Source organism: Tubulanus polymorphus, chromosome 5 (genome assembly GCF_964204645.1).
Source record: "Tubulanus polymorphus chromosome 5, tnTubPoly1.2, whole genome shotgun sequence".
NCBI lineage: Eukaryota > Metazoa > Nemertea > Palaeonemertea > Tubulaniformes > Tubulanidae > Tubulanus > Tubulanus polymorphus.
Window position 1 is genome coordinate 15,068,679 of NC_134029.1, and position 27,865 is coordinate 15,096,543.

Genomic DNA, 27,865 nt, shown 5'->3' on the forward strand with positions numbered 1-27,865 from the left:
GTTTGCCTTGCCCTATTTTATGTATTCCATCAATACGGGTTGTCGAGCTATCCGGGAAAATCATAATACGATTATTAGATACAGCGCCACCGTCTGATTTCCGGGAAAATCATAATACGATTATTAGATACAGCGCCACCGTCTGATTTCTGTTTCCATTCAAAGGTGACCTTATTTCTTTGTCTAGTTCGGGTTATATTTGCTGGATATTGACAAGGCATTTCCGATATTTAGATATTAAGAATATCGGATTATCGACTGCAATGTCCATATTAACCACATTTTTTTCCTAATCGGAAATTTTTTAAAGGTTTACATTCATTAAATGACCCTTGTTCCGTTGGAAGGTAAAATAATTCAATTGCACACACTAAATTTGAATTATTAAAAGATAAACAGCATTTTTATGTGTATAAAACTGGATTAATGTGGAAAATCTAGCTAAACGTTTGCTATCTTTATCTTAAAAGAACGATGGATCAACTTAAAACGTATGCCGTTATTTTTGTGGCATGTCAATGTTTATATTCAACAGCCAATGTCTTAAGCGGGTGAGTACAAAAGCTTATTGTTCTTCGTTACATTTGATTAATACGGAATCATCGTCTACCATTTATTTCACATCCTCCTAACGTTATAATTTCATACGGACTTGTAAATCTAAGCAATTTTTTGACTTTCCTTTCTTAGTGTGTTTACGCGACAACCAAACTTTCTGACCGACTTGGTAATCTGCTGTCGAGGCATGATTATCATGGAGTTCGTTGGTACATACCGGTAACTGGTGCTTTACAGTTTGCCGAGTAGCGATTTCTTTGACCACCCTCAAATGCCTTCGTTTGCGTGAAACGTGTTCCTGTACAGTTTTAGCAAAATCCTCTTTTGGAATTAGAAATGTATCAATAGGTAGTGACATATCCGTTCCGAATAAGAGAAGAAATGGAGAAAAGCCAGTCGTGTGAGACGATGAGGAGGCGCGTAAAGCCACGAAGACACTGGGTAGTATATCGGGCCATTCAATCTGTTCCTTGCTAATATAGGAACGAAAAATTTGGGCAATTGACCTATTAGTGCGCTCACAGAATGCATTTGTAGAATGCATTTGTATGGGGGTGGTAGGCAGGTGTGTAGTATCTTTTTACCTGAAACATTTCACAGATAGATAAGACCAGTTTAGCGAGAAAACACTTTCCAAGATCTGAAACAAGCGACCTCAGAGCACCGTATCGGGCAAAAATTTCATTATATAAAACCTTTGCCATTTTCGACGCCTCTTGCGATTTTAATGCAAAGGCCAAAAGTCAAAATGCCAACGCCCGAATGTGTCCTCAATGGGCAGACTTGTCAGGCAAGGGGGTTTCGCATGTGGATTAACCTTCAATTGCTGACAAGACACGTAAGACTTCACATATTGGACCTTCCCGATACATATTCCGCCGAAAATATTTGGCATGGATAGCGTCATACGTTTTTGGATACCCGCGCGGCCTGCCCCAGCACGATCATGATAAGCTACCAAGTAACTTGAATATCGATGAACAGAACTAGTAACGGATTGACTAGCATCCTTATTATTAGCAATAGCATTCCGAAGATCAGTTGGTGATAGTTAGTAGTAGGTATTTCCCTCTCTTGAAGATCTGCTGGTGACTGACTGGAAATAGCTTTGTGACATAATCGTATGGTATAATAATAGTAACATGTAACATCCGACTTCAGACGAGTGTCTAAGCAATGACACGACACAAATACAGTTACCAATGTCAACCAACAGGAAAAAACTGATCATCATCCAAAAAAGTGGTCAGTAGTAGTAGATATAGAATAACCATAGCAACTGAGTGAATATAACACCACCAGCATAATTTAACTGTATCAACATATATCAATATATGTCTCAATTAATTCACGTTATATTATACTATGGATAAAATCATACCGTACTGTACACTCATCTCATATATGTTTCGGACTAGATATAAAAATAGATTATTTGCACGTAGCTAATTGTTCTTCGTGAAATATCGCCTGCACTTTATTTCGTTGACAAGTACTGATCGTATCATATGTACTATACACATTAACCATTGTCGTGTTCCGATCTCCGAACTGTTCAGGAAAAGTGAAACCAATGAATAAAAAAAAACTAAGTAAAACAGCTGATTCAAATCTTGAAGGAACAGTAACGCGAACACGTATATGAAGTGAATATATACGTACGATTAATGGGCATTCAATTCATCGCTGATATCCATATCATGTCCTGACTTGAGAAAACCTACTGTAACTATTCAGTTTCGAGGAAATTGATTTTAAACGAGAAGCGTACTGATTCTGTGTGCAAGAGGTGTTGCATGCCAAGGCAGCCATGAAGGGAAGCCAAAATGCCCAAATGAAACATAGTATTCTAAAGCTCCGTGGTCGTTGAAGCGTGTTGATATGGCACTAACGGCCGCAGGTATAATTTTTTTGAGCACAGTTTCGGTGGGAGGCCTTTCATTTTCCAAGACGACATGATATATTCCTCATACATGTTCAAGACTTTCTCCGTAATCACTTCACACCAATCTCGTTTTGATGCCCGGTACCATGGACTGTCACGATACTATTTGACGGATAGCACATTATTTTTAGAACTTGGTAGCAACAACCGTTTTCCCGTAGGGCGTGGACATAATGCTCGACGATTACCCGTCCGAACAGCCTCTTCGATAGCAACATCACTTGAACCTGAACTAGTCTTAACATTTCCTCAATTGTATGATCATGGTGAGTTTTCGATCGAGTGGAACGATGTACACTATTTAAATTCTCAGTATGTAATGAGCCTTCATTAGATATCTGATTATCAAATTCCTGTAAGTGATCATTAGTTACATTTACACTCTGTATGACGGTTTCATTTAATTTTCTCCAAGGTTTTTCGCGTATCTCTACTTGACCAACCCGACTTCTATCTCCATTCGTGATTAAATCATTTATTGCGTCATTCTCATTCTTATCATTTCTATCTTTTCGATTTCCCAGATTGTATCTGTAATACGATCAAAAAACCTGCTTTTGCACATACGTTTCTTACGTTTTTTGCCTGATGCTGCATAATTTTCGTGAAAGTGTCGTATGAGTTTATTTGGGATCCATTTTCCTAACTCCCAATAATTTTCACGATTTAAATCTGACACCCATTTTACGCAATATTTACATTAACCGTTTTCTAGCTTATACTGTAAAATCTTCTGAATATCTGATTCATTGAAAGGTTCAGTAACCACAGGTCTATCTTTGTTAATGTATGCCGAAATTTGAGTGTCAGTTGGAGTGTCAGATAGATTGCCAGCTTTATATTTTAAGCGCCCATGAATCTCTTCGAATAGAATAATTCAGGGTTTGCTCGGCTGTTGAACCATCCCATGCGACCTCTTCATAATTCGGACGCGATTGGGCATCTTTATATAGCTTCAAACGATTTCAATTGACATGCGATGGAATTAAAAAGGTTTTCAGAGATTCTTCATAATTGGTAAACCTCTTTGGTAGCTATTGACTGAATAAAATAGGGACATACGTATTTTTACACAGTTTTGGCGATTTTCCTTTCTTGACTTTCTTGACTTTTAGCCAAACGCGATCAGTAATCTGAAAATTAGGTTTGGATGCCTTTTTATCGAACAGAGTTTTAAACTTATTTTGAGCTCTTTTAATATTCTCGTTAGCGATGTTTCGCGATATGACAAGCTGCCTTAATACATGTGATAAGTTTGCCTTATGATCAGTAGTAGCTAACAAATGGCGTGGAATTAAAGCCGTGTCTATTGGTAGACGCATTTCTTGACCAAATAACATGTGGTATGGGCTTAAACCTGAACCTTCAGTTGAGGGAACATGCCTATAACTCATCATTACATTTGGTATTAGTGTATCCCAATAAGTCTGGTTCTGGTAACAGTACGACCTAAGCGATCGCCAAATGTACTGGTTAGTTCTCTCGCAAACTGAGTTTGATTGATGGTACGGAGCGGTGAAACGTTGTTTCACGTGAAACAATTCACAGAGAGCTCCAACTAACTTAGACATAAATGTTTTAACTCGATCAGAGACTGAAGAATGAGGCGCACCATACCGCGAAATATCTCTTTAGAGAGAAACTTTGCTACCTCTGTTGTTTCCTGAGTTTTGAGAGGAAAATCGGGCCATATACTCCAGCTATCTACGACGAGTAGGATATGCTTATTACCATCAGGAGTCTCCGGAAGATTGCAAAGGAAGTTACTGTGCCATCTGGAGAATAAGCCTTCAATTGGTAATGGATGTAAGGGTGTTGGATGACTATGATAATTCCGTTTGACCTGTTGGCAATTCTCACAGGTAGAAACATATTTCCCGCAATCTTCGTACATGGAATTCCAATAAGGATCTAGGAACACGATTGATAGAACACTATATCCGTGTTGACGCGATGTAGAGAGAATGCTACAATTATAACGAAAAGGTCCAAAAATGTAACTTCGAGATAGTAGTTTATTTTAACGTTTCGATTATATCCTAATAGTCATCTTCAGGAATAATGAGATACTACAAAAATTATGATATATATATATATATATATATATATATATCTATATATATATATATATATATATATACAATCCAGAGACAAAGAGACTAATTCAAGTAATCAGAGATGATACAAACTAAAGGAAAATTAACGTAGAAACAGGTCGGAAGCTTAACCAACGCTTAAAAGAGCACAAGTTAGAAAGCTAGTTAGAGTTGCTAGTCATGTATTTCAGACCTCACACAATTTTGATTTTGCTAATGCTGAATTAATTTACCCTTGCAGCGATAAAACTAAAAGCCATATTTTGGAATCTGCATTAATAATTGAAAATTCGAACAACGTTGTAAATCTTAACAATGGTTTTTCACCCCATAATAAACTTATCTCAAAATTCCTCTGTAAACTGGTTAAACTCAACACTTGATTTCCCCTTTGATCCTTTGTTATTTGTCACTCATCAATTTTAGTCTCTCTACTTGTATTCACCATTGTTTTAATATAAGTGCCCCCTAGTTTGTCTCTTTACTACTGATTTTAGTTTCAATTTATATTTATACTCACTATTGTTGTTTATAATTACCCTTTGGTTTGCTTCCCTTTAATAATCTATTTTAGCGTGTAACTGTTTCTACGTTAATTTTCCTTTAGTTTGTATCATCTCTGATTACTTGAATTCGTCTCTTTGTTTCTGGATTGTATATATATCTCATAATTTTTGTAGTATCTCATTATTCCTGAAGATGACTATTAGGATATAGTCGAAACGTTGAAATAAACTACTATCTCGAAGTTACATTTTCGGACTTTTTCGTTATAATTGTGGGATTCTCTCTACAAGGATCTAGGAACTTCAAGAACTGGGATGACCTTCTCGGCTTTATGAATACCAATAACTCGTATACAAATAATATAACGTGCCATCGATTATACCATATTGGTCGGCCCTCCAACTGAGCTTTTGAAACAGTTTTTCATTGTTGACAGCATATGATGGATCTTACTAATGTTCCAACATGTGACATACATCAGTGCAATTCATCTGAGTAATTGGGAATATGGCGGTTCATACCAAAGGTTGAAGGGTCGAGTGAGTAAAAAATAAAAATAAATTCTCGCAGGCTCGAATTTATTTTTATTTTTTACTCACTCGCCCCTTCAACCTTTGATCTGAACCCCCATATTCCCAATAACTCCTAATAATATTCATATATATGAATAACATATAAATGAATAACATATATAAATGAATAACTTCTAAAATCAATTTTAATAAAAAATATGTTATTAAAATGGAGAGTAAACAAGTACACAGTGAGAACAACAAATCATTCTTAAATAGAATTAAAGGTATCACAAATGCTAAATCAGTAGATTATAAATTTAATAAGTAAAATGAATTAACAATTCATAAGAAATATTTGATTACAAATATTGAAACAATTACTAATAATTATGGAGATAAATTAGTTATTCACTTAGAATATGAAGGATTAAAAGGAAATAAATATAAATTCAGAACTTATTTACCAGATAGATTTCATAGATTATCTAGTGAAGATTTAGAAGAATTATGTTCTGGTGATTTCTATTTCAAATATAAGGGTAAGAATGAGAAAGGGCACCATGATATAGATTTTGAATAGTATAAAATAAATTTCAATAAAAGATTATATAATAAATGCCAGCAAATCAGAAGTACTACTGTCCAACATGTAAAATCAATATAGATAAATCTCAAAAAGCAAGACATAATAAAACTAAAACACATTTAGAGAATAAATTTAAATTAGAATATAAAGATGTTATATTAGAAACTAAATTAGATGAATTAAAGAATGAAAAAGAAATATATAAATGTGAAACATGTAATCAATCATTCAGTGATAAAAGATATTATAAAGAACATTTAAAATCTAAAACTCATATTAGAAATTTCAATAATGATATTTTAGGTGAAGATTATTTTGATAAAGATAATGATAAGAAACAGAAGACAATTAAAAGAATAGAAAAATAAATTAAAAAAGAAAAGACCATACATGGAAGATGTTAGAAATTAAATTAATTCATTAGATAATAAAAAACAAATAGAGATAACTGAAGCATTAAAAAGTGATATTGGACCAGCTCCTATCGAGTTTAAATTTCATAAAGGTAAAACTTTAGAAGAAAGTAAAAAACATTTAGAAAATATTAAAAATATAGTAAAAGTAATTACTGATGTTGAATACCCTAAAATTAGCATATCAGTTAAAGTTAAGTTTATAAGATCTGAAGATAAACCAATATATAATATAAATTCCCATTCACAACATATTATATCTAAACAGCATATAGATGATAAATTAAATTAATGTTATGAAATAAAAAGTAAAATAGAAGAGAAATATTTTGAAGGATCAGGTTTAATATTTGATGAAATAATATTTATGATATCCCCGCTCCGTGAGAAATGGAAAACGACGAGCTTTGTTTGAAGCAAAATAAACAAGACATGTAGTTGATTGATAAAGGTCATTTATTAGTATAAATGACTGGTGAAACTAAGTTTATTACAAAATTGTTGCAAATTAAAAACATACATGTATATATTTTGCGAAAAGTTTGGCCAAAAAATTGCCAAATAATTAATCATATGATGTGACAACATTCAACAATAAGTACACCCAATACGAATGTATACAAATTTTCACATAAGAAAAGGGGAGGGAATTAAGGGTGGGATATTGAATTGAAGTTAGTGAAAATAACGAAGTGTCCTACTCGTGTTTCTCCGAGGGAATGCTTAGCCACGTTGTCAGGAGGGGCGGAGGCAAGGAGTAACTGACAACTGACAAGTAACACGTGACTCCGCGTGATCTCACAAAACATTTTATTCTCTACACAAATAAAACTCATTTATGATATCCGCGCTCCGTGAGAAATGGAAAACGACGAGCTTTGTTTGAAGCAAAATAAACAAGACATGTAGTTGATTGATAAAGGTCATTTATTGGTATAAACTAAGTTTATTACAAAATTGTTGCAAATTGAAACATACATGTATATATTTTGCGAAAGGTTTGGCCAAAAAATTGTCACAAGATGTTTGAAACAAACATCCAGGCCAAACTGGGGTCGTTTCCATATCTCAAGAGAGGGGTGAAGCTGTAACATAGACATACGAGGCAGACAACATCTGGCCCTCTTACGAATGATACGTGTGTAATTGAGTTTTAGTATTGGATGGTGAAGCAGACAACATCTGGCCCTCAACCAAACATTATGATCAAGCAAATATTATGAACCGTATTTGAGTAAGACCTTATGATACGATTTTGAATAACCCGTGGAGGCAGGGGAAATATTCTGGCTCTCCAAAAAAACGTATAAATTCAAATTGAAACTAATATCATTCATTAAAATTAAAAGCACAAGATTGTCATATATAAGATATAAACTAACAAATACTAGGGTTATGTACATATAAGTGTACATACATAGTTAAGTACCTACGTGCGCAGGGAGGCAGACAAACATCTGGGCCTCCTCAAAGCTATAAAATTACTTTGGAAAATCATTATTTAATACAAAAACAAGGTAACGACGTGAGGCAGACAAAATCCGGCCCTCAAAATTAAAGTTTTAGCATTTAAAACTGCGTCAATGCGTCATTAGTGCTGTCCCGTCCCGGCCGGACTGATTCTAATGTATCGTTTGAAAGCGTCTGACTTCCATCGTCCTAACTCTCGAATGACTGGCTCGGGGACCCCGTTCGTTGCGGCGCCAATCCGAAAGCTATGCGATGTATAGCTGACCACTGGCAGGCCGAGAAATGATATCAACTTTTTTAGCGATTTTGCAAAAAGAAAAAAACATACGATACAGCTGCACCATTTCGAAATTGAAAAATGTACCGGACGTATGCTTGCTCACATGGAGGTAATGAGATATAATTGTGACCGGACAAACGGATGGGTTTAAATGCTTTGGCAACAGCAATGGTTTTGGTATCAAATCGGTATGCTTGTAGTCCGTGGTGCAGACGCGTAACATCGGCGTTGAATTAGGACCATGGAACAAGGTTATGGGCGGCCATTCCCGCCAAAAATCAGCGTTTCGTCTATTTGTCTGTACTTTGTCAAAATGTCATAGTACACCGCCAAAATGTGTAAGCGTAACGTCAAATTGTGTAATGCGGCTAAATAACACAGGGGGTGACACTGTACGGACAGTATTTCGCGGTATTTTTCTCGCTTTGCGATCATCTCAAGGTCGTCTCATTGAAATAATTTTGCGAGTATCAAATCGACAAATCGTATCATATTCCCTAAACCCAATAAAATGAATTTATTATTACTTTTATTAGTTAACTCGGAACTCATGAACTCAAGATGTCGTCTCAGGTATGGAGGCCCTGTATGGAAGCCCTGAGACGACACCTTGGGTTCACGAGTTCCCCAGTTCATAACGTCCAGAGTTTAGGATATTTCGAGTTTATTTGGGCATGTACAACACTATGAAATAATGCGACATAAAGAATCCTATTATAAGGATGTTAAATCCGATTACGTCATGAATTAACTAAAAAAATTATGTCCTGCATCAACCAAGACTGGTTGACTGTGCCCAATTCTGCACTGGCAGTCATATGAAGTCGACCGGCAACCAGTCTATCAAAAGACATCAGCTTTCTTGATGGTTTATAGAAAATAAATAGATGTTTAAAAATTTCTCATAACGAGCGTTTGTTATCTTTTTCATCATTAAAACACGAGCAGATTCATCGAGAGTCACCGGTTATTCGGAGTCACCCTTCTCTCTAGCCCGCGCACAGAAAATCCGAGCTACCTACCAGAGGAGGAACGGAAGCGCCCTTCAACATACCATTAATCGCTGGTTATTCAGTATCGTCTAAGTCTGAGACGCGGGTGTTTCGTGTTTCGGAGCATCGTGTTTACATTCGACGTTTCGGTATCGCAGGCTTTTTTTCATTAGACGAACTCATGAACTTGATAACTCAGGAAGTTATGAACTCGGAACTCATGAACTCAAGATGTCGTCTCAGGGCTTCCATAGGTTTACGGCAAAGTATTTACTTCCGCTATTTTACCGTACATTATTACTATATATTATAGTATTAACTAACTAAAGTAACAATAAGATCATTTTATTGGGTTTAGGTAATATGATACGATGTGTCGATTTGATACGAGCAAAATTATTTCAATAAAACGACCTTGATATGATCGCAATGCGAGAAAAATACCGCAAAATACTGTCCGTACAGTGTCGCCCCCTGTGTTATTTAGCCGCATTACACAATTTGACGTTACGCTAACACATTTTGGCGGTGTACTATGACATTTTGTCAAAGTACAGACAAATAGACGAAACGCTGATTTTTGGAGGGAATGGCCGCCCATACAAGGTGACCTGATGTTTTTGTAATACCTTAGTCGCATGGCCACTAGACTTAACCGATATCTCGCCGACCCGCAAAAATGCATGAAAACACAAGACGAACATAGACTTGAGCAAGATACCGTCGAAACCCTCGCCCATTACTACGGGTATCGCGGCAACCAACCGAGTCATAATATCTATTTTAATGGGTAAACGGGCGTCAGGGCTGCTCGGGATGGAATTTGCGACGCCTTTTGGGAGTTTTCTTATAAAGAAAGATGCAGTGGGGTCAGGTAGGCGAGCCGATTTATGGTAAAAGCTAATTGCCGAAATGTATGAAAAAATAGAGGGACTGCTGTAACCTGACAGAAACAGATACGCTATAAATTGAGATATAGTATCTTCAGAAGTGGGAAAGAAGGGCTCCTGGTGGCCGACGTTCACCAAGAATTTCTGGAAATGCTCAACCTCGCGACGATATGCATCCCTGGTGGAAGGAGCGACGGACCTGGTGAACAGAAATTGTACTATATTCTGTAGCTGGCCGGTGGTATAGGAGTTGGCAGTCTGTTCAGCCTACTGCCTGGCCTCCTGAAAACAGAAACGGGACAACTTGTCACTGATCACATTAGTGTACCCTGCAATATGCTCGCTCCGAATAAATACATTATATTTCATCGCTGCCAGCACCAAACGTCTGACCAGACGCATAATGACCTTATCGGTAGAGGTCATTTTGTTAATGATATGTGCGACAGCTGCGTTGTCGGTCATAAAAAGTATTTTATGGTTTCTTAGGTTACCGCCCCATATTTATAACGCTAATACTATGGGAAAGAACATTTTTATCGTGATGTGGTGGTCAAGCATATCATGTTGCCAGCCACCCGAGAACCAACGAGAACCGAAAACAGCTGCAAAACCTTTCGATCCCGCAGCATCACTGTACAAACGAATAGCGTCAGACGGTGTCCATGATGAATATAAGAAACATGATTTACCATTAAAATGGTTTTACGAAAGACCACCACGCGGTTAAATCAGATCTCGCTTCGTTATTTAGCCTAATTCTGTGATGTGGCCGGGATATTCCACAAGTCAGATCGCAGAGGCGCCGTAGAAACGCCCTACCGGGTATGATTACGCTGCAAGCGAAATTGAGCAGGCCTAGCAGTGACTGTAGTTCCTTGAGCGTCACCGACTTTTTGCACTTAATGACCACAATTGGGCACGAGTTTTTTCGACTTTATCTAATGGCAGACGCGCTTCCATAGCGTCTGAATCTATTTCGATACCATGTATTATTAAACATGTACAGGGATGAACAGTCTTATCGTGTTTTACGGGAATCCCGGTTTCTGTACAAATTTCGAAAAATGAGTGCAAAGCTAAGTTACACTGATTAGAAATGGGCCTCCCGATAAAGAAAAAGTCATCTAATAGGTGGGACATATGCTGAACGTCTTTTTTAATCAATAGAATCCATTGTATTGCTGAACTGAATACTTCAATTAATTGACAGGATGATGCGCAGCCCATCGGCAGGCAACGGTCATAGTAATACATATTGTTATAAGTAAACATCAACAAATGATAATCGTCTGGATGGACGGGTATTAAACGAAATGCGTCTTGTATATCTGCTTTGGCTATAAGGCACCCGCGCCCATATAATTGAACTAGTGAAATAACGGATTCGATGTTGTCATATGACACTTTTTTATGATCGTCCTCTATGAAGTCGTTTACTGAGGAGTGACCCCTCTGGAAAGGACAGATCGTGAATGAGTCTAAATTTTCCAGATTCTTTTTTTGCTATTATATCTATTGGGCTACATACATAATTTGTATGAACAGGTGTGGTGAAAAGACCGGCAATACGGCCTAGGTCAAATTCATGCAAAATTTTTTCCTTCGCTATGGAAGGACAATCTAAAAAAACTTTTGTGATTCTTTGGGATGTCCAAAGTATATGGTCTTTGAGTCGCCGATCCTAAACGAAACCCGTTAGTAAAACCATCTACCAGAAACTTCCGTTGTTTGAAACCAATTAGCAAATTATTTAAGTTTTATTGGTGTCGGAATAATTTTGGGCAGTGCATGAGTCGGCTGCATGTTTTTTTACCGCAATGGGGGCATTCATGCTTTCTTCTACAGAGCTTATACTGGCAGGTTTCAGTCTGGCAGAACTTCCAGCAGAAACCGACCGGAAAACGCTTTGTCTGTCGGTGGGGCTTCGCAAGAAAGGGCTTCTTTTGATCTACCGATCTTAAAGTACTACACCGTAGTTCATCGTGAACTTTTGACCACGCCAGAGATGGAGAAACCGCTCTGAATCGGCGGAATTGCTCATCGTAGATCTTTGCGGCGGGAAAGCCAAAATCATTAGCAAATTGACGGATAGTGCTAGCATATTTCAACAGCTGACGGAAAACCTGAACATCGGAATGGCTTTGCACGTAGACAGACATGAAGATATCGAATGTTTTGTTCCATTCGTAAATGGATGACTACTGTTTGAGTCTAGGTTTACACAAAATGTTAAATCTCCTTTCTCAGAAAGGGTAGCACGAAGTGTGTAAACTTCGGCAGATTTAGTACCGATCAAAAGAGCCGACAAATCAATATATCTATCTGCCCAAATATTGGCCTTTATTTTTTCCGACACTGCTAAGTCCAAAGGAAGCGAGGACGTAAGTAACTCGCTGATAAGTTGCTCACCAAGAATGGGAGAAGTTCTGTGTGACGTCACCAGGATTGGAAGAATTCACTACAGGTGTCGGGAAGCAGTTCTGTGTGGCGTCGCGTGTTGGTAGCAGATGACTATCGATGAGTCTATGAATGACGATATCCGCGACGGCATTCGCATCTGGTTGTTGGTTGGTTGTTTGGTTGTTGGTTGGTTGTTGGTTGTTGGTTTGGTTAGTTGGTTGGTCCCTGGCGTTGATGGGGGTGGCAACCGCTTCAACAGTAAGCGCAGACGAACGAGGGCGTTTTTGTCTACTGGTGACTGCACGCTTAGCTCTCGTGGCTCTCGGCATCTAAAAGATTAGCAAATAGGAAAAAACCAGCAGAAAATTGAACAGCATCAGTAGTTAGGGTATGTCACTATGGGGCCACAGTGGAGGGAGGAGTGAGGAGGGAGGAGGGAGGAGGGATGACGTCATACCGGAAGTGACGTCATCACGTGTTGATGCCACAAAATAAAGTTATGCAGTTATAACAAAAATTTTCTTCATACCCTTCACACGTTTTAAGTTCGCTTAAACAGTGCCAGCATATAGTTTTTTCACAACAATGAAGCAAATCCTCTTGCGCGTGACAGCGATAACAGTCTTTTTTCGCGATATGTTTGATAATCCTAAAATGTGCCATGCAATTCTCGATAGGACATTCGAAATCATGTTGAACGCCTAACCACCGAGCGTTCACTAGCCAGCAATCTTCACAAATCGGTTTCCTGCAACACGTCGTTACTCGAAAACTACCGTATGTAATTGTCGTATTACAATATTTGCAAATCGCAAATCCGGTAGACCAGTCGATATCTTCAAAGTCGACATGATTTATTTCATGTTCCGTGGTAATTGATTTTTTTTTTTTTAGGAAAATGTTTTCCACGGTAAAAAAATCGCCAGACATTTTCGTAAAATTAAAATCCTAGATGGCGCTAGTCCGTAATCCTATACAGATGCGTGCGCATGCGTGCGTTTGTGTGTACGTGTGTAAGCGAGTGACGTCATCCTAAATGACGCCATGATAACATAATCCTATGCGAGCGCGTGTATAGAGAGGGAAACGGGGTAAAATCGAAGATGGCTTCTTTTGACGGCTATTGTGAAATCATAGACAAGTTTAGGCGAACATATTTCGTAACAACATGTAAAACCATAAAACGAGTTCGGGTAAGTCATTTTCTGACAATAAAAACGCGTTGCAAATCCATAATTTAGTCATTCTGCTCAGAGACTTTGAACCGTCAACATCATACAACATCATCGTAATAATGGATTCGGCCGGCGGACAAAGTATTTTAGAAATATCTAATACACCAGTTAAAGCAAAGTCATCGCTTCAATCTAGATAAAGAAAACACCCCTCGCTGAAACTCGACTTTAGTAAGTTTCTACTTATTTCCCGTATTCGAAACCGTCAAATATTAAGACATACGTATACTGATATATGATATTTTTATTGTTCTTTTAGGTTCGATCGTTAATGACAACGCTGTCGCCGGCCCGTCGAAAAGTGCGAACTTGCGTAACACCTGGAACAATGACCCCGAACCCCATTATCTAGGATCTCTTGTTTACGCGAGTGCGAAAACGTGGCAGGGGGTAAAACGTGTAGATTTACGGTCCTACGAGTGCTGTGAACGAAGAAAACAACTGTATCCCACTAAAAGCGGTATTTCGCTCGATCTCCAAGAGTGGGTGCATATAGATTTTTGTAAATCCGATATCGAACACGAAATTGCTCGCGTTAAAGAAGATATCGAATACGTGGGTGTAATGACTGTTGGTCGTACGAACTTTATCAAAATATATAGGTCTAGTCACGATCATCGTATTTACGTAGATATCCGAAAATACGATCTATTCGATGAACCTCTCGGTGTTTCCCCGACTAGATGCGGTGTAAAACTAACATTGGAACAATGGAAAAAATTGAAAGACATGAATTTTAATGACGATATACCCGAACTAGCCAACATGACGCCCTGTTGGTATGATTCGAGTCACTCGAATCAGGAATACAGGTGTCCGTACTGTGCAAAAGACACTTCTGGAGTACGAAAAACACCTGAATACGGTGTAATGATCACCCTAGTATAATTAAAGTAATTTAAAAGATATTAATTAGATAATATTTATATCATAACCGAACAACAAAATATGTAAAAAAAAAATACATCAATTTATATACGTTAGTTTGCGTTAAACTCTTAGATAGAAATAAGTATCCGAAATGACTAATCCAGGACTTCATTAAGATCCGCTCTAACCAAAGAGGATTAACTAAAGTAGTGAGTTTCTATCTTTTATGAAATTTATGGTTTTTTCATGTATAGGTATATGACCTATGTTTATCTACAATATTTATAAAAATATTTATGTTTTTTAGGACTAAATAAAACATTAATTGAATAAAAGATTTCATTTTTGACTCATTCTGAGTTAACAATACGTTAATCTAGCATTTCGTTGCTATCCAGACCCATGATACCATATACCGACAAAGAAGGCAATTAATTGATTTAGATCAATACATGACCACGATTGGGGAAAATAGGTGTGAGCAAAACCAATTACCTAGACTAGTAGCAGATGGGTCGATAGTATCCAAACACCATTAATTATATGTGGAAGACGAAGGCAATTAAGTGATTTAGATCGGAGACACGTCCGAGATGGGAAATTATGTGTGAGGTTTCAAACCAATTACACTAGCAATAATTCGAACATTTTTAGTGCTCATAGCGCTGAGGTAATTAAATTGTTTAGAAAAAACCGAACAGATGGTCCTATATGCTGGGTGATATTAGACCCGAGTATCAAAAACACCGTTAATTATATGTGATAGAATCCTCAAATACTTTGAGTAAACTGTTAGACTATGAGAATTAATCAACTAATTAGTCGTCTGACTTAGACCCATAAATAAGGGGGTAGTTTTAGGACAAATCATTTCCAAGATGTCTGTTATTGGAGCACTAAAATAGTAGCCGAAATGTTTCGTTCGAACTTTATCAAGATATATGGATCTAGTCACGATCACCGTATTACGTAGATATCCGAAAATACGATCTACACGATGAGCTTTTCGACGTAAATCCGACTAGATGCGGCGTAAAACTAACATTGGAACAATGGAAAAAAATTGAAAGACATTAATTTTACAGAAGATATATCCGAACTGGCTAATATGAGACCGTGCTGGTACGATTCGAGTCACTCGAATCAGGAATACAGATGCCCGTACTGCGCAAAAGACACAAGCGGGGTTAGAAAGCACCTGAATACGGTATAATGATAACCCAAGTATAATTAATTAAATAATTAAGTAATTTAAAACCGCTCTGACCAAAAGAGGATTAACTAAAGTAGTGAGTTTCTATCTTTTACGAATTTTTATAGGTAGCGACTCATTCGTCATCTACCGGATTGTATAAATAAAAGCCATAACCCGTGTATATGTATAATATTTTTGGAAAAAAAATTTATGTTTTTTAGATGAACGAGTAAATAATAAACTTGCAATGTATATAATATTTCATGTCTGTCTCATTTTATTCGGATTTACTCTATAATAATCAAGCATTTTGTCGTTGGCCAGACCCCCTTGATACAAAATATCATCTATGAACGTAATTAAGTAATTGAGAAACAAATACCATTGACCCATGGTTAGCATCTACCATCTAAAATATCTGGTCAGTACCCTCGATGATATGTGACGGAATATGCAGGATGAAAATTACGCAATTAAGTAATTGAGAAACAAAAACCATTGACCCGTTGTTAGCATCTGCCGAATAAGTTATTTAGATCAGAGACACAACCGCGATTGGGGAAATTAAGTATGAGCAAACCAACTATAGTATACCCATTTCGTGTTTGTTGGTTGTTTGTTGATTGACTGACGCGATTAAGCTGTTTGGAAAACCTAGACTAGTAACAGATGGTTTTCTACGGCGAGTTTATAGAAATATAATTTAGAAAACGACAAAATTCATATACATAATAGTTTATTATAGAAGCTTAAAATATTTCACGATAAATTTTTCTTTTACAAAATAATCATTATCATTAGTTTTATTTGACAATAGTTTCGTAATATCGCGTACATCGTTACCGTGACATAGGTGCAATAGTACAAATATTGCGTAATAACAGAAATACATCGGATAATACGTTTTGATACATCTTATTATTATATTTCCAATCTATACAATTTTCATCCAAGTATTTTTCTAACATTTATCACAAGTTCCGGGTTGTTGCCCGAACGAATCAAAAATAACCGATTCCGTATTCGTTTATATATACAGTTAGCCAATGTTCACCCGGTTCGTCGTAATTGTCAGTGTTTACTATAAAACCCAGCGGGACGCTGGTTTATATTTGGTAGTCGATCGCATGGAAAAACGCCAAAGAAAGACGCTTTTAGATATTCCTCTAGTATAACTATTAACATATCGCAAGCGAATTTATTAACGTTACAATCTCATGGATGAATCGAAAAAACTATTACTTTACTTTACTTTTGCTTTATTTGACAAACTCCTGGTCTTAATACAAAGACAATTCGAGTGATACAGTATACATAAAAATAAATACATTATATATAGGACGCACAGTAGATAGATACATAATTACACATTGATTTTCATGTGAGCTATCAATTGAAAAGTTTCAAAATTCTTCCGACAAAAATACACAGTTTACGGAGTTCGGCTACATCTTTAGTTTGCATTAATAATTTTTATCTGAAAATGTTGGGGGTTCGTATAAAATCTCCTGTTTAGATATAACTCCCTTCTATCATTTAAATATATACAGTTGAAAAGGTAATGAAATTCGTCCCCAATTCCATTATTACACAATTTACATATTCTTTCAGCACGCTCTACATTATTCCATCGGCCAGTTTCTATTGGGAGCGTATGGTTTGCAGGACGGAATTTAGTTAAATTAATTATGAGGTTAACTGAAAGATCAGAGACTAGATGGTTACGGGGCTTCACTCAATGCCACGCGCTTGGACATGTTCTAATGTTATGTATTGTATACAAAGTGTTGACAAGCTCAATTTATACAGCATTGTAGCCCTCCGGCATTTTCAAAGTTTTAGATGATTTATCAATAGAAATACTCTCATAATGCGCATCCTAGTGCGTTAGTGTTTAAGTGATTTTAGTGTTTTAGTGTCGAATATGTAAAACCGCAGTTTATTAGATTTCGAGTTGTAAGCATTTCCCGATAACTTACATTAATTATAATGCAGAATTCTTTATTTCCAGTTAACGAGGTTTAACAATTTTTCAGTTTAAAAAAAATATGGTTTGGACTTTTTTAATAGGAAAATACTAACAGGTTTGATGAAAAAATAGAAAATGGGATTTCCGGTTTTATCATTTTTCAGTATATGGCGTTTTAGTAGGATGATGATTTTAAATTTTCAATAAACGCGGTATAACAATTTTTAGGTTTTTGAAAAATATGGTTCCAAAGTTTTGTATACACAAGAGATTTTAAACAACGAAACTACACACACATGTAACTAAATCACTTTAGTCTTTCCAAATATAGAGAAATAACAGACAAAAATATGTATATGTATATACTTTATCTTTTTTTCGCATCGCTTTTTCTTTGTTACAAAATTCCCAATTTTTAAATTTTAAATTTCAAATTTTAAATTTTAACGGTGAATAAAATGTTTTTTTTATTGTTTTACATTGTTTTTTTAATTTTTGGTTTTCTTTGTCTCGAATTTGCCCGTACTCAGGGAAAAGCGCCATCTAGGATTTGACTTCACTTCCCCCTGACCTCCACGTACACTTATGATCTCGTAATAGCGCCATCTAGGATTCAACTTTTCCCATAAACACGCATAGGAATGCGTAAGCGCCATCTAGGATTCAATCATACCAATTAATAAATTTGGATTGAACACCGCCAATAAATTTGATTTGGATTTAACACCGCCAATAAATTGATTTGGATTTGTTGTCAATAATTTGATTTGGATTTAACGGAAAAATTTTGAATTTTCCCGCCAAAAATTTGAAATTTGAATTTTAACCGCCACTTCCGGCCGCCATCTTGGATGACGTCACTTCCGGTCGCCATCTTGGATTACGTCACTTCCGGCCGCCATCTTGGATGACGTCACTTCCGGTATGACGTCACTTCCGGTATGACGTCATCCCTCCTCCCTCCTCCCTCCTCACTCCTCACTCCTCCCTCCTCCCTCCACTGTGGCCCCATAGTGACATACCCTAACTACTAGCATCTTGGCCGAATGCGTATATCATGGAAATAGTATGAAAAACAACCGCAAGATTCCGATGAATTATTAAACAAAGGGTTTTTTGCAACATAACATCCTTTGAGAGAAAAAAAAATAAATATATTTATATATATATATATATATATATATATATATATATATATATATATATATATATATATATATATATATATATATATATATATATATATATATGTATATATATATTTAAAGTATGTATCTATAGAATACATGCCACCCCCGAAAAGAATAGGGGTAGGTTGCGGCGAGGGCCACAAAACACATGTAAAGATAAATTACATGCCACCTCCTGAGAACAGGGGTACGTGGAGGTAAAAAACCCGAAAACACATGCATAGAAAAATTACATGCCACCCCCTGTGAACAGGGGGTACGCGATGTAAAAACCCCAAAACATGTAAAGGTAAAGTACATGCCACCCCCTGAAAACAGGAGGTACGTTGAGGTAAGAACCCAAAAACACATGTATAGGTACAGTACATGCCACCCCCTGAGAGCAGGGAGTACGTTGAGGTAAAAACCCCAAAACACATGTATAGGTAAGGTACTTGCCACCCCTGAGAACAGGGAGTACGTTGAAGTAATAACCCCAAAACACATGTAACTAAAAATTGCATAAATGCATGTCAGATATGTAAAAAGAAAAATTCATAATCAAATTGAAACACATATAACTTATTGATGACAAATAGACGATGTATCTTGCTTCAAACCAAGCTATTAGAAGTATTTCTTTGTGGCGTGGCCAATAGCTGCCTTCACACTAAACTCATATTTTTTCATGCCTTTTGCATTTAAATGTACACCATCTCTCAGAAGAAATGGACGGATATCAGCCCAAAAACCTCTGTGTTGCCAAAAAGTTATATTTAAGGATTCACACACTAAACGTTTCACGGTTTCGTTAAATACTATTAGCTTGGTATTGAAATTTGTCGGAGGGGACAGACGCCTGAGCGACTGACCAATTAATAATTGTGTCACGCTGTACGTGCTGCCCAGAAAATTGCTCAATGCAACCAAAGAAAAGGCCAAGCTTTTTGGATCTAAACGGGCTAAATCGTTTCCGCCTAAGTGGAGGAATACTACGTCAGATTTTGAACCAAAACTCGGCAGGCACCGTTGGATAGATTTTACACCCGGTAAAACTGTAGCGCCTCCAAAACCTATAAAATGCAATTTTACCACGTCTGGGTCTAGGCCTAGATTTGAAAAGCGCTCCTGCTCGAAAGTCCTGAGACGATGCACAAAGGAGTGACCCATAATTAGCACGTCAATCGGCATAATCGACTTCAAATTTAAGCACTAACCTTGAATGATTGAAATATAAGTGAACGAAATGAATTCAGTAAAACGCAGTCAGCGAAAATATTGAATTGAAGTCAGTGAAAATAACGAAGTATCCTACTCGAGGAGTTACTGACGACTGATAAGTAACACGTGACTCCGCATGATCTCACAAAACATTTTATTCTCTACAAAAATAAAACTCATTTATGACATTACATGTTAATAACACAAAATATAATAAATTAACTAAATCAAAACCAATTGATGAAAATAATTTTTCATATTATAAAGAACCAGATAATGAAGCGTCGAGTTATATAAAACTACCATTTAAAACTAATGCTGTTATAAATGTACAAAATGAAGATGATAAATGTTTTCTATGGACAATTATAAGTTGCTTACACCCAACAGAAGATATGACACATAGTTTTAGATTAACCAATTATAAACAATTTCAAAATAATAGATAGACAGTTATCCTGTTAGAATTAAAAGTATTCCAAAAATAGAAAGAGATAATAATCTAAAAATAAATGTATTCGATTGAATCAAATTACCAAATACAAAAGGCAATCATATTAAACATAATACATTAGAACCTTTGTATTTATCAAAAGATTATGATTCAAATGGTGTTATAGATATATTATATTATGAAACGCATTATATGTAGATAAAACAAATCGATTTATTTTTTCGAACAGAAAATGATCACCATAAAATATATCTATGTAGAAAATGTATAACTAAATTCAGTAATGAAAGTGCATTATTAAATCATAAACAATTATGTGATAATCATGATTATTGTAAAATGATTTTACCAAATGAAAAGGATAAAATATTAGAATTAAAAAAATATGATTACAAAAATAAAGTACCATTTGTAATATATGGAGATTTTGAATCATTAAATAAAGAATTAACTGATCAAGATAGAAAAGAAATATATCATAAAAGTGCTGCAGCTTTTGGATTATATATAAAATCTGTTTATCCAGAACTAATCAAAAGTGAATATTATCATTATAGAAATGAAAATGTTATCAATCATTTTTGTGACTTTTTAATCGAGTATGAAATAAAATTTAATGAAAAGTTAAATGAAAATAAAGAAATCATAATGACAGAAGAAGATAAAGAGGAATTTGATTTAGCAGATAAATGTTATTATTCTATTCATCTGATAAAAAAGTAAGAGAGACCATGATCATTTGAATGATAAATTTAAAGGTGCAGCACATGAGAATTGTAATTTGCAAGCAAAGAAAATTAACTTTGTTCCAGTTATATTTCATAATCTATCAGGGTATGATGCACATTTATTTATCAAGCAACTATGTCATAAAATAGGAGAAATCAATAATGAAATAGAAAGGTTAAATTCAAATATATCAAAAGATAAAATACCAACTTATAAATTTAAAATGTTAGCTAGAACATCCGAGAATTATATATCTTTCCAATTTGGGTTTCTAAGATTTATAGATTCATATAGATTTTTATGGACTTCATTAGATAATTTATCAAAATCATTAGTTGATGATGAATTAAAAATATTAAAACAACACTATCATAATGATTTTCAATTAATGAGATATAAAGGCGCGATTCCATATTCATTTTATAAAAATCATAATGATTTTAACATAACTGAATTATTAAAAGAACAATTCTATGATGAATTAAAAAATGAATATGTTAAAGATGAAGTTTATAATGGAACATTGAATATTTGGAATCATTTTGGAATGAAAAATCATGGACAATTAGTAGATTTATATTAAAAATCAGATGTATTATTATTAACTGATATATTTGAAAGGTTTAGAGATGTAAATCTAAAATATTTTAATATTGATCCATGTCATTGTTATTCTAGTCCAGGTTTAACTTGGGACTGTGGATTGATATTTACAGATATAAAAATGGATTTATTGACAAATATAGACCAATTATTATTATTTGAAAAATCCATAAGAGGAGGAGTTTCAGGCGTATTAGTTGATAGATATTTCAATGTAAATGATAACCCTGGATATAAGTTATTATATATAGATGCAAATAATTTATATGGATGGGCTATGATGGAGCCTCAACCTTATGGAGTATTTGAAATAACTTTAGTTTTACAGTATGAAAATAATGATAAATTTGATTGGAAGAAAATAATTCTAGATATTTCAGAATATTCAGATACTGGTTACTTTTTCGTTGTAGACTTGGAATATCCTGAACATATCAGATTTAAATTGTCCCGAACATAAAACTGTAACACATGAAGAATTATCAAATTATCAAAAAAGAATGAATTAAACCTGAAAATCGTATTCATACAGAAAAGTTAATGGTAACTCAGGAAGATAAATATAATTATGTGGTACATAATTTATAGAATTTTAAAATTCTATTTGAATCAAGGAATGATTCCAAAAAAAGTACATAGATATATTTCATTCAGTCAATCTAAATAGTTAGAAAAATATATAGACTTTAACACCAAACAGAGAACTAAAGCTAAAACTGATTTCGAGAAAGATTTCTTCAAGTTAATGAATAATGCATTCTATGGAAAAACTTGTGAGAAAATTAGAAATAGAAATGATATTGAGCTAGTTAGTAATGGTAAAAGAATTAGACATTTACAAACATATCCTAAGTTCATAGGTTACAGAATATTTGATGAAAATTTAGCTGCATTTAAAATGGGGAGAACTTCTATGAAATTTAATAAACTAATTTATGCTGGTGCTTCAGTTTTAGAAATATCAAGATTACTAATGTATGAATTTTACTATAACGTTTTACAACCTCATTTTGGAGAAAACGATGTAGAAATCTTATATTTTGATACTGACAGTTACATATTAAAAATAAAAACTTATAATATAACAGATGATTTAAAAACATTAAAACATCATCTTGATTTTAGTAATTACCCAAAAGATCATGAATTGTTTAACAATGAAAATAAAAAAGGTGCCCGGTAAATTCAAAGATGAATTAGGAGGTGAAGAAATGATTGAATTTATAGGTAATAGATCTAAAATGTATTCATATAAAACTAAAACTCATGAAGGTAAAAAGTTATTACAAAAAGCGTTGTTGAAAAGAATATTCATTGTATAGATTCATGTATAATATTCATGTATAATATTCATGTATATTTATGTTTTCTTAAAATCATGGATTGTATATCAATTCGATGTCAAATAGATCATGTGTTACCAATATCTAAATTCAACATGAATGATGAACACAATCAGAAGTTAATATGGAATTGGAAGAACCTTAGGCCTTTAGAAAGAGTAGAAAATATTAGGAAAGGAAACAAACTAGATTTACAGTTGTATTTAGATCAGCTGTGTAAAGCAAAGATATTTGTTGAATTATGGAATTCAACACAGAATGACAAATACGTTGAATCTTAAGCGCTTATAATCAGAACCCGATAACACTTGGCCTATATAACTGCCTGTATATAACTACTAACTCTGGGTTGTTTACCAAAACATCTGTCGCGCGCTTACATTTCAATTGTAAATGATTAATTAATTTCATTATAAAAGAACACATTGCGACATAGTGGACCGCAGACACATTACATCACACTGGAACTCGGCACCCGAACCGAACAGACGGCATATACATGAGCATAGGATTTCTCCCTAGAAACACAATTAGGAGTTTAGAGTTCTAAATGTAAGTACCGTTTTTGTTGTTATTAAGACGTCAGGAAACGTTAAACATGTTCAAGTGTTGTAATTCATATTTGGCAACTACAACTTCAAGTTATTTTTTATTCTACGCTAGATATTTATCTTTTAGATAACAAAATGCTATGCGTAACAAGAATACAATTACCATTTGAATAAGGAAAGTGAAGATGGAAGGATGTGGAATCAGAAATTATGGATATTTCATTTCATGAGACTGTAACAGTTTTATCATACCGTATAGACTTTCAATGCATTACGTTTGCCGGAATTATAGTTGCGTGTACATTAGTCATTCAGTCGTTGTTAATGGTTACAGTAACAGCTGTGCATTCCACGCATACCTTACCGCTCCTCTCAGGAGCGGCTTGGAATGTTAAAATCGATACTGACTGTAGGATAAAATACATGTGTTTATGAAAAAGTAATTCACCCAGCGTTTTCGTTAAACTGATTTTCAGTTTGAGGAGTTATTATCGAGGATCCGAAATGACTTATCTGGACAGTTATAGTTACCGCTCCTAAAGATAAACAAAAGTAGTGAGATATTGAATCCTAATTTTAAAAAAAATTCTATTTCTATTTCTATTTTATTTTTAATATTTTCTTATGCAATTCTAATTAAAACTAGATTAAATAGATTTTGATAAGAATTGAATTAAAATTACATAACTTCAAATAGATATTAAATTCTATCATATTTTTAATATTTTCTTATGCAATTCTAATTAACACTAGATTAAATAGATTTCGATAAGAATTGAATAAAAAAACAATAACTTCAAATAGCTAGTATTCTTTTTCAATACTACAATTCTTTAACTTAACTAGCTAGTATTAACCCAAAGAGTTACTAGTATCATTTTACAATAATTATAAAAATCTTTTTTCGCATTTTTTGTTAGTATAAATGTCACAGAAATCTAATAAGAATAATATTGATATTGAAAAAACATTAGATGATTTGGGCATTACTGATAATAAGGATATTCCAACCAAAATTGAAAATAATAATGATAATGCAGCAACTAATTGTATTCAAAATGATAATATTGATTATGAATACTATTTATATCGTAAGCACCATCTTGAGTTAACAATTGCTGGTGGAAAATCTAAAGAATTCCTATGAAACCAGAAAAAGTAATCAAACATTTCAAAATATATGAGAAGCTAGATAAGCTAGAATAAATGATTCTATCAGTGATGGTATTATAAAATGTTACTCTAAATCATGTAACCGGATAATACCAATTGATGATGAAAATAAATTATATACTGATTTTAAAAAATGACTACTTAGTTATGAAAGAATTACAAAAATGGGTTGGATACGCTTCGTTTCAATTAGGAGGAATAATGACATTAATTTCTACTGGAGTTATAACATTTTCTAATATCGGAGCTATAGATTATAAAGATAAAAATAAATCAGATAATATTGAATCAGAACAAAAATTAAGTAAAATAAATGAGTGATGATATTAAGAAAAAGCCTAGATCTGAAAAACAAGTACAGTGGGCAAAGGAGTTGGCAAAAGAACTGCAGAATTATAAGAAGCTAAGAAAGATAAATTAACTGTTATAAATGAATCACCTGTTATTAATTCGAATAACAATTTATCTAATGCTTCTAATACTGGATGTAATAATAAATGATATATTACAATTGGATTAGTAACAGTAATTATATTTTCTGGCGTAATATACAAATATAAATTCAAATCTAATAATGATGATAATGATAATGATGATAGTAGTGATGATTATAAACCTATTATACACGAAACTAAAACTAAATTATTATTGACGGATTAAAATAAGATGAAAAAAGAACAATATTTAAGAGATTTATATTTTAACCCAGAGAGTGAAGTATCATATTCTAGTGTTTCAGAATTATGGGATAAAATGAAATCTGATAAAGAAAATGTAAAATATAGTGAATTAAGATTATGGTTACAAAATCAACCCACATATCAAATCCATAAGAAAATGGATACAAATTATTTAACAAGAAAATTTATGGTTTCATATAATGATCAACAAGCAGATTTGATAGATATGAAGAACTTAGAAGAACACAATAAAGGATATTTCTGGATATTAAATGTTATAGATATATTCAGTAGATACACATGGAGTATACCAATCAAAAATAAAACTGGTATAGAAGTTACTAATGCATTTAGAATTATATCTTAAGAAGCTATTCCAGGTAAGATACAATTTGAAGAAGGTAAGGAATTTTATAATAAACATTTAAAAAAATTATTATCTGATAACGATGTAGATTATTTTTCAACACACTAAGATAAAAAAGCATCTATTATAGGAAGATTTAATAAAACATTGACAACTAGAATGTGCAAATATTTTACTGCAAACGAAACATATAAATATATCGATGTATTAGATGATTTAGTGAAAGGTTGTTATAATTCTAAACATTCAAGTATTGGTATGAAACCTATATAAGCTAGAAAAATAGAAAATTCAGAAATAGTTTGGAATAATTTATATGGTGCGTTTGTTACACATGATTTTGGACAACCTAAATTTAAAATTGGACAACACGTTAGAATATCTAAATAAAGAAAAACATTTTATAAAGGTTATACCCCAAATTTTACTGAATAAATATTTAAAATTAAAAAGACGATATTAACTAAACCATTTGTTTATAAATTAGGAGATTTAAAAGATGAAGAAATATTAGGTTATTTTTATGAACAAGAATTGTTACTTTTACCGAATCCAGATGAAATAGAATACAAAATAGTAAAAGTATTGAAAACAAAAACTCTTAAGAGGAAATAAATATTCTTTGGTGAAATATAAAGGTTACGATGAAAAATTTAATGAATGGATTTTATCTAGTAAAATTAAAAGAATAAATGAATAAAGATTTATTTATATTTGAACCACATAATATGTTAATTACTGGAGTAACAAATTGTAAAATCTTTTATTAAAATTAAAATTTTAATACATAACAATGTGTAATTGAGAATTTATAATATTTAATTGCGCGTCAGATATAAGATAAATGTGCATTTTGTAATTTAAACCTCCTTTTTTTCTTTTTCATGAATAATTGTATCCTATCTTCTGTGTTCTGTAGTTTTTTTACCAGAACCGTGTAATAAGTTATCTTCAGTTGTTCTAAGATCTAATCATAATGAATATTTATTACCAGCATAATAATCTATTTGATTAATATTACAATTTTCAGATGATTTTACTTTTTCATTCATAAAATGTTTTTTTAATTTCTGGCCATTGATCTCTCATTCTCATTCCCTGACAAAATATCTTATTTGCCATGCCTTCACTTGTTATTTCTACTTTTGATATTTCAGGGTTATAATAATTATTAACATTTATTGCGCCATTAGAATATGTTGCAATTGTAAATAATATTAAAACGCCTTTAATATCTTCTTGGGAAGTTAATATTCTCATTGATTATTTCATCATTTGCATTAATAGTTACAATTTTAAATTTTTTGATATAATCATATAATAATGAAAATCCTTGATGATATTGAGTTTGAATTATGCTAGCGATATTTTCATCAGTTACTGTGTCATATTCTAAACATATATTCGATAATTTATAGCCCATATCTTTACTACACTTGATAATACAATTTCATTAACAGGAGCAAATGTTATTTCAAATATAGTAACGAGTTACTATTGCGTCATTAGCCCCTGATCTTAATTTATTTAGGTTTTCTGATTGGATGCCTTGAAATATCATATCATTTCTATTTGCTTTTGTTAACCATAAATCTTTATAATACATAAATAAATTATAATCTAATGAAAAAACTATTTCTGTTCCAATCTT

The 27,865-nt window shown here is 33.7% G+C and overlaps 2 protein-coding genes across 2 annotated transcripts in view; one reads left to right on the plus strand and one right to left on the minus strand.

The window, feature by feature from the left end:
- The first annotated feature begins 339 nt into the window (after positions 1-339).
- The window catches only part of LOC141906266 (fibrillin-3-like), a 769,611-nt gene continuing 742,085 nt past the window's right edge, over positions 340-27,865 (plus strand). The window contains exons 1-2 of the mRNA XM_074795508.1: positions 340-347; positions 471-551. Of these exons, the coding sequence (XP_074651609.1) occupies positions 475-551 (77 nt within the window). The 5' untranslated portion in view covers positions 340-347; positions 471-474. The remainder of the gene's footprint in view (positions 348-470; positions 552-27,865) is intronic.
- Positions 8,212-10,102, minus strand: LOC141905243 (uncharacterized). Its single transcript, XM_074794057.1, has 2 exons — positions 9,992-10,102; positions 8,212-8,382 (listed from the first exon to the last, which is right to left on the minus strand). Exons 1-2 carry the CDS (start codon positions 10,100-10,102, stop codon positions 8,212-8,214), a joined length of 282 nt encoding a protein of 93 aa, XP_074650158.1.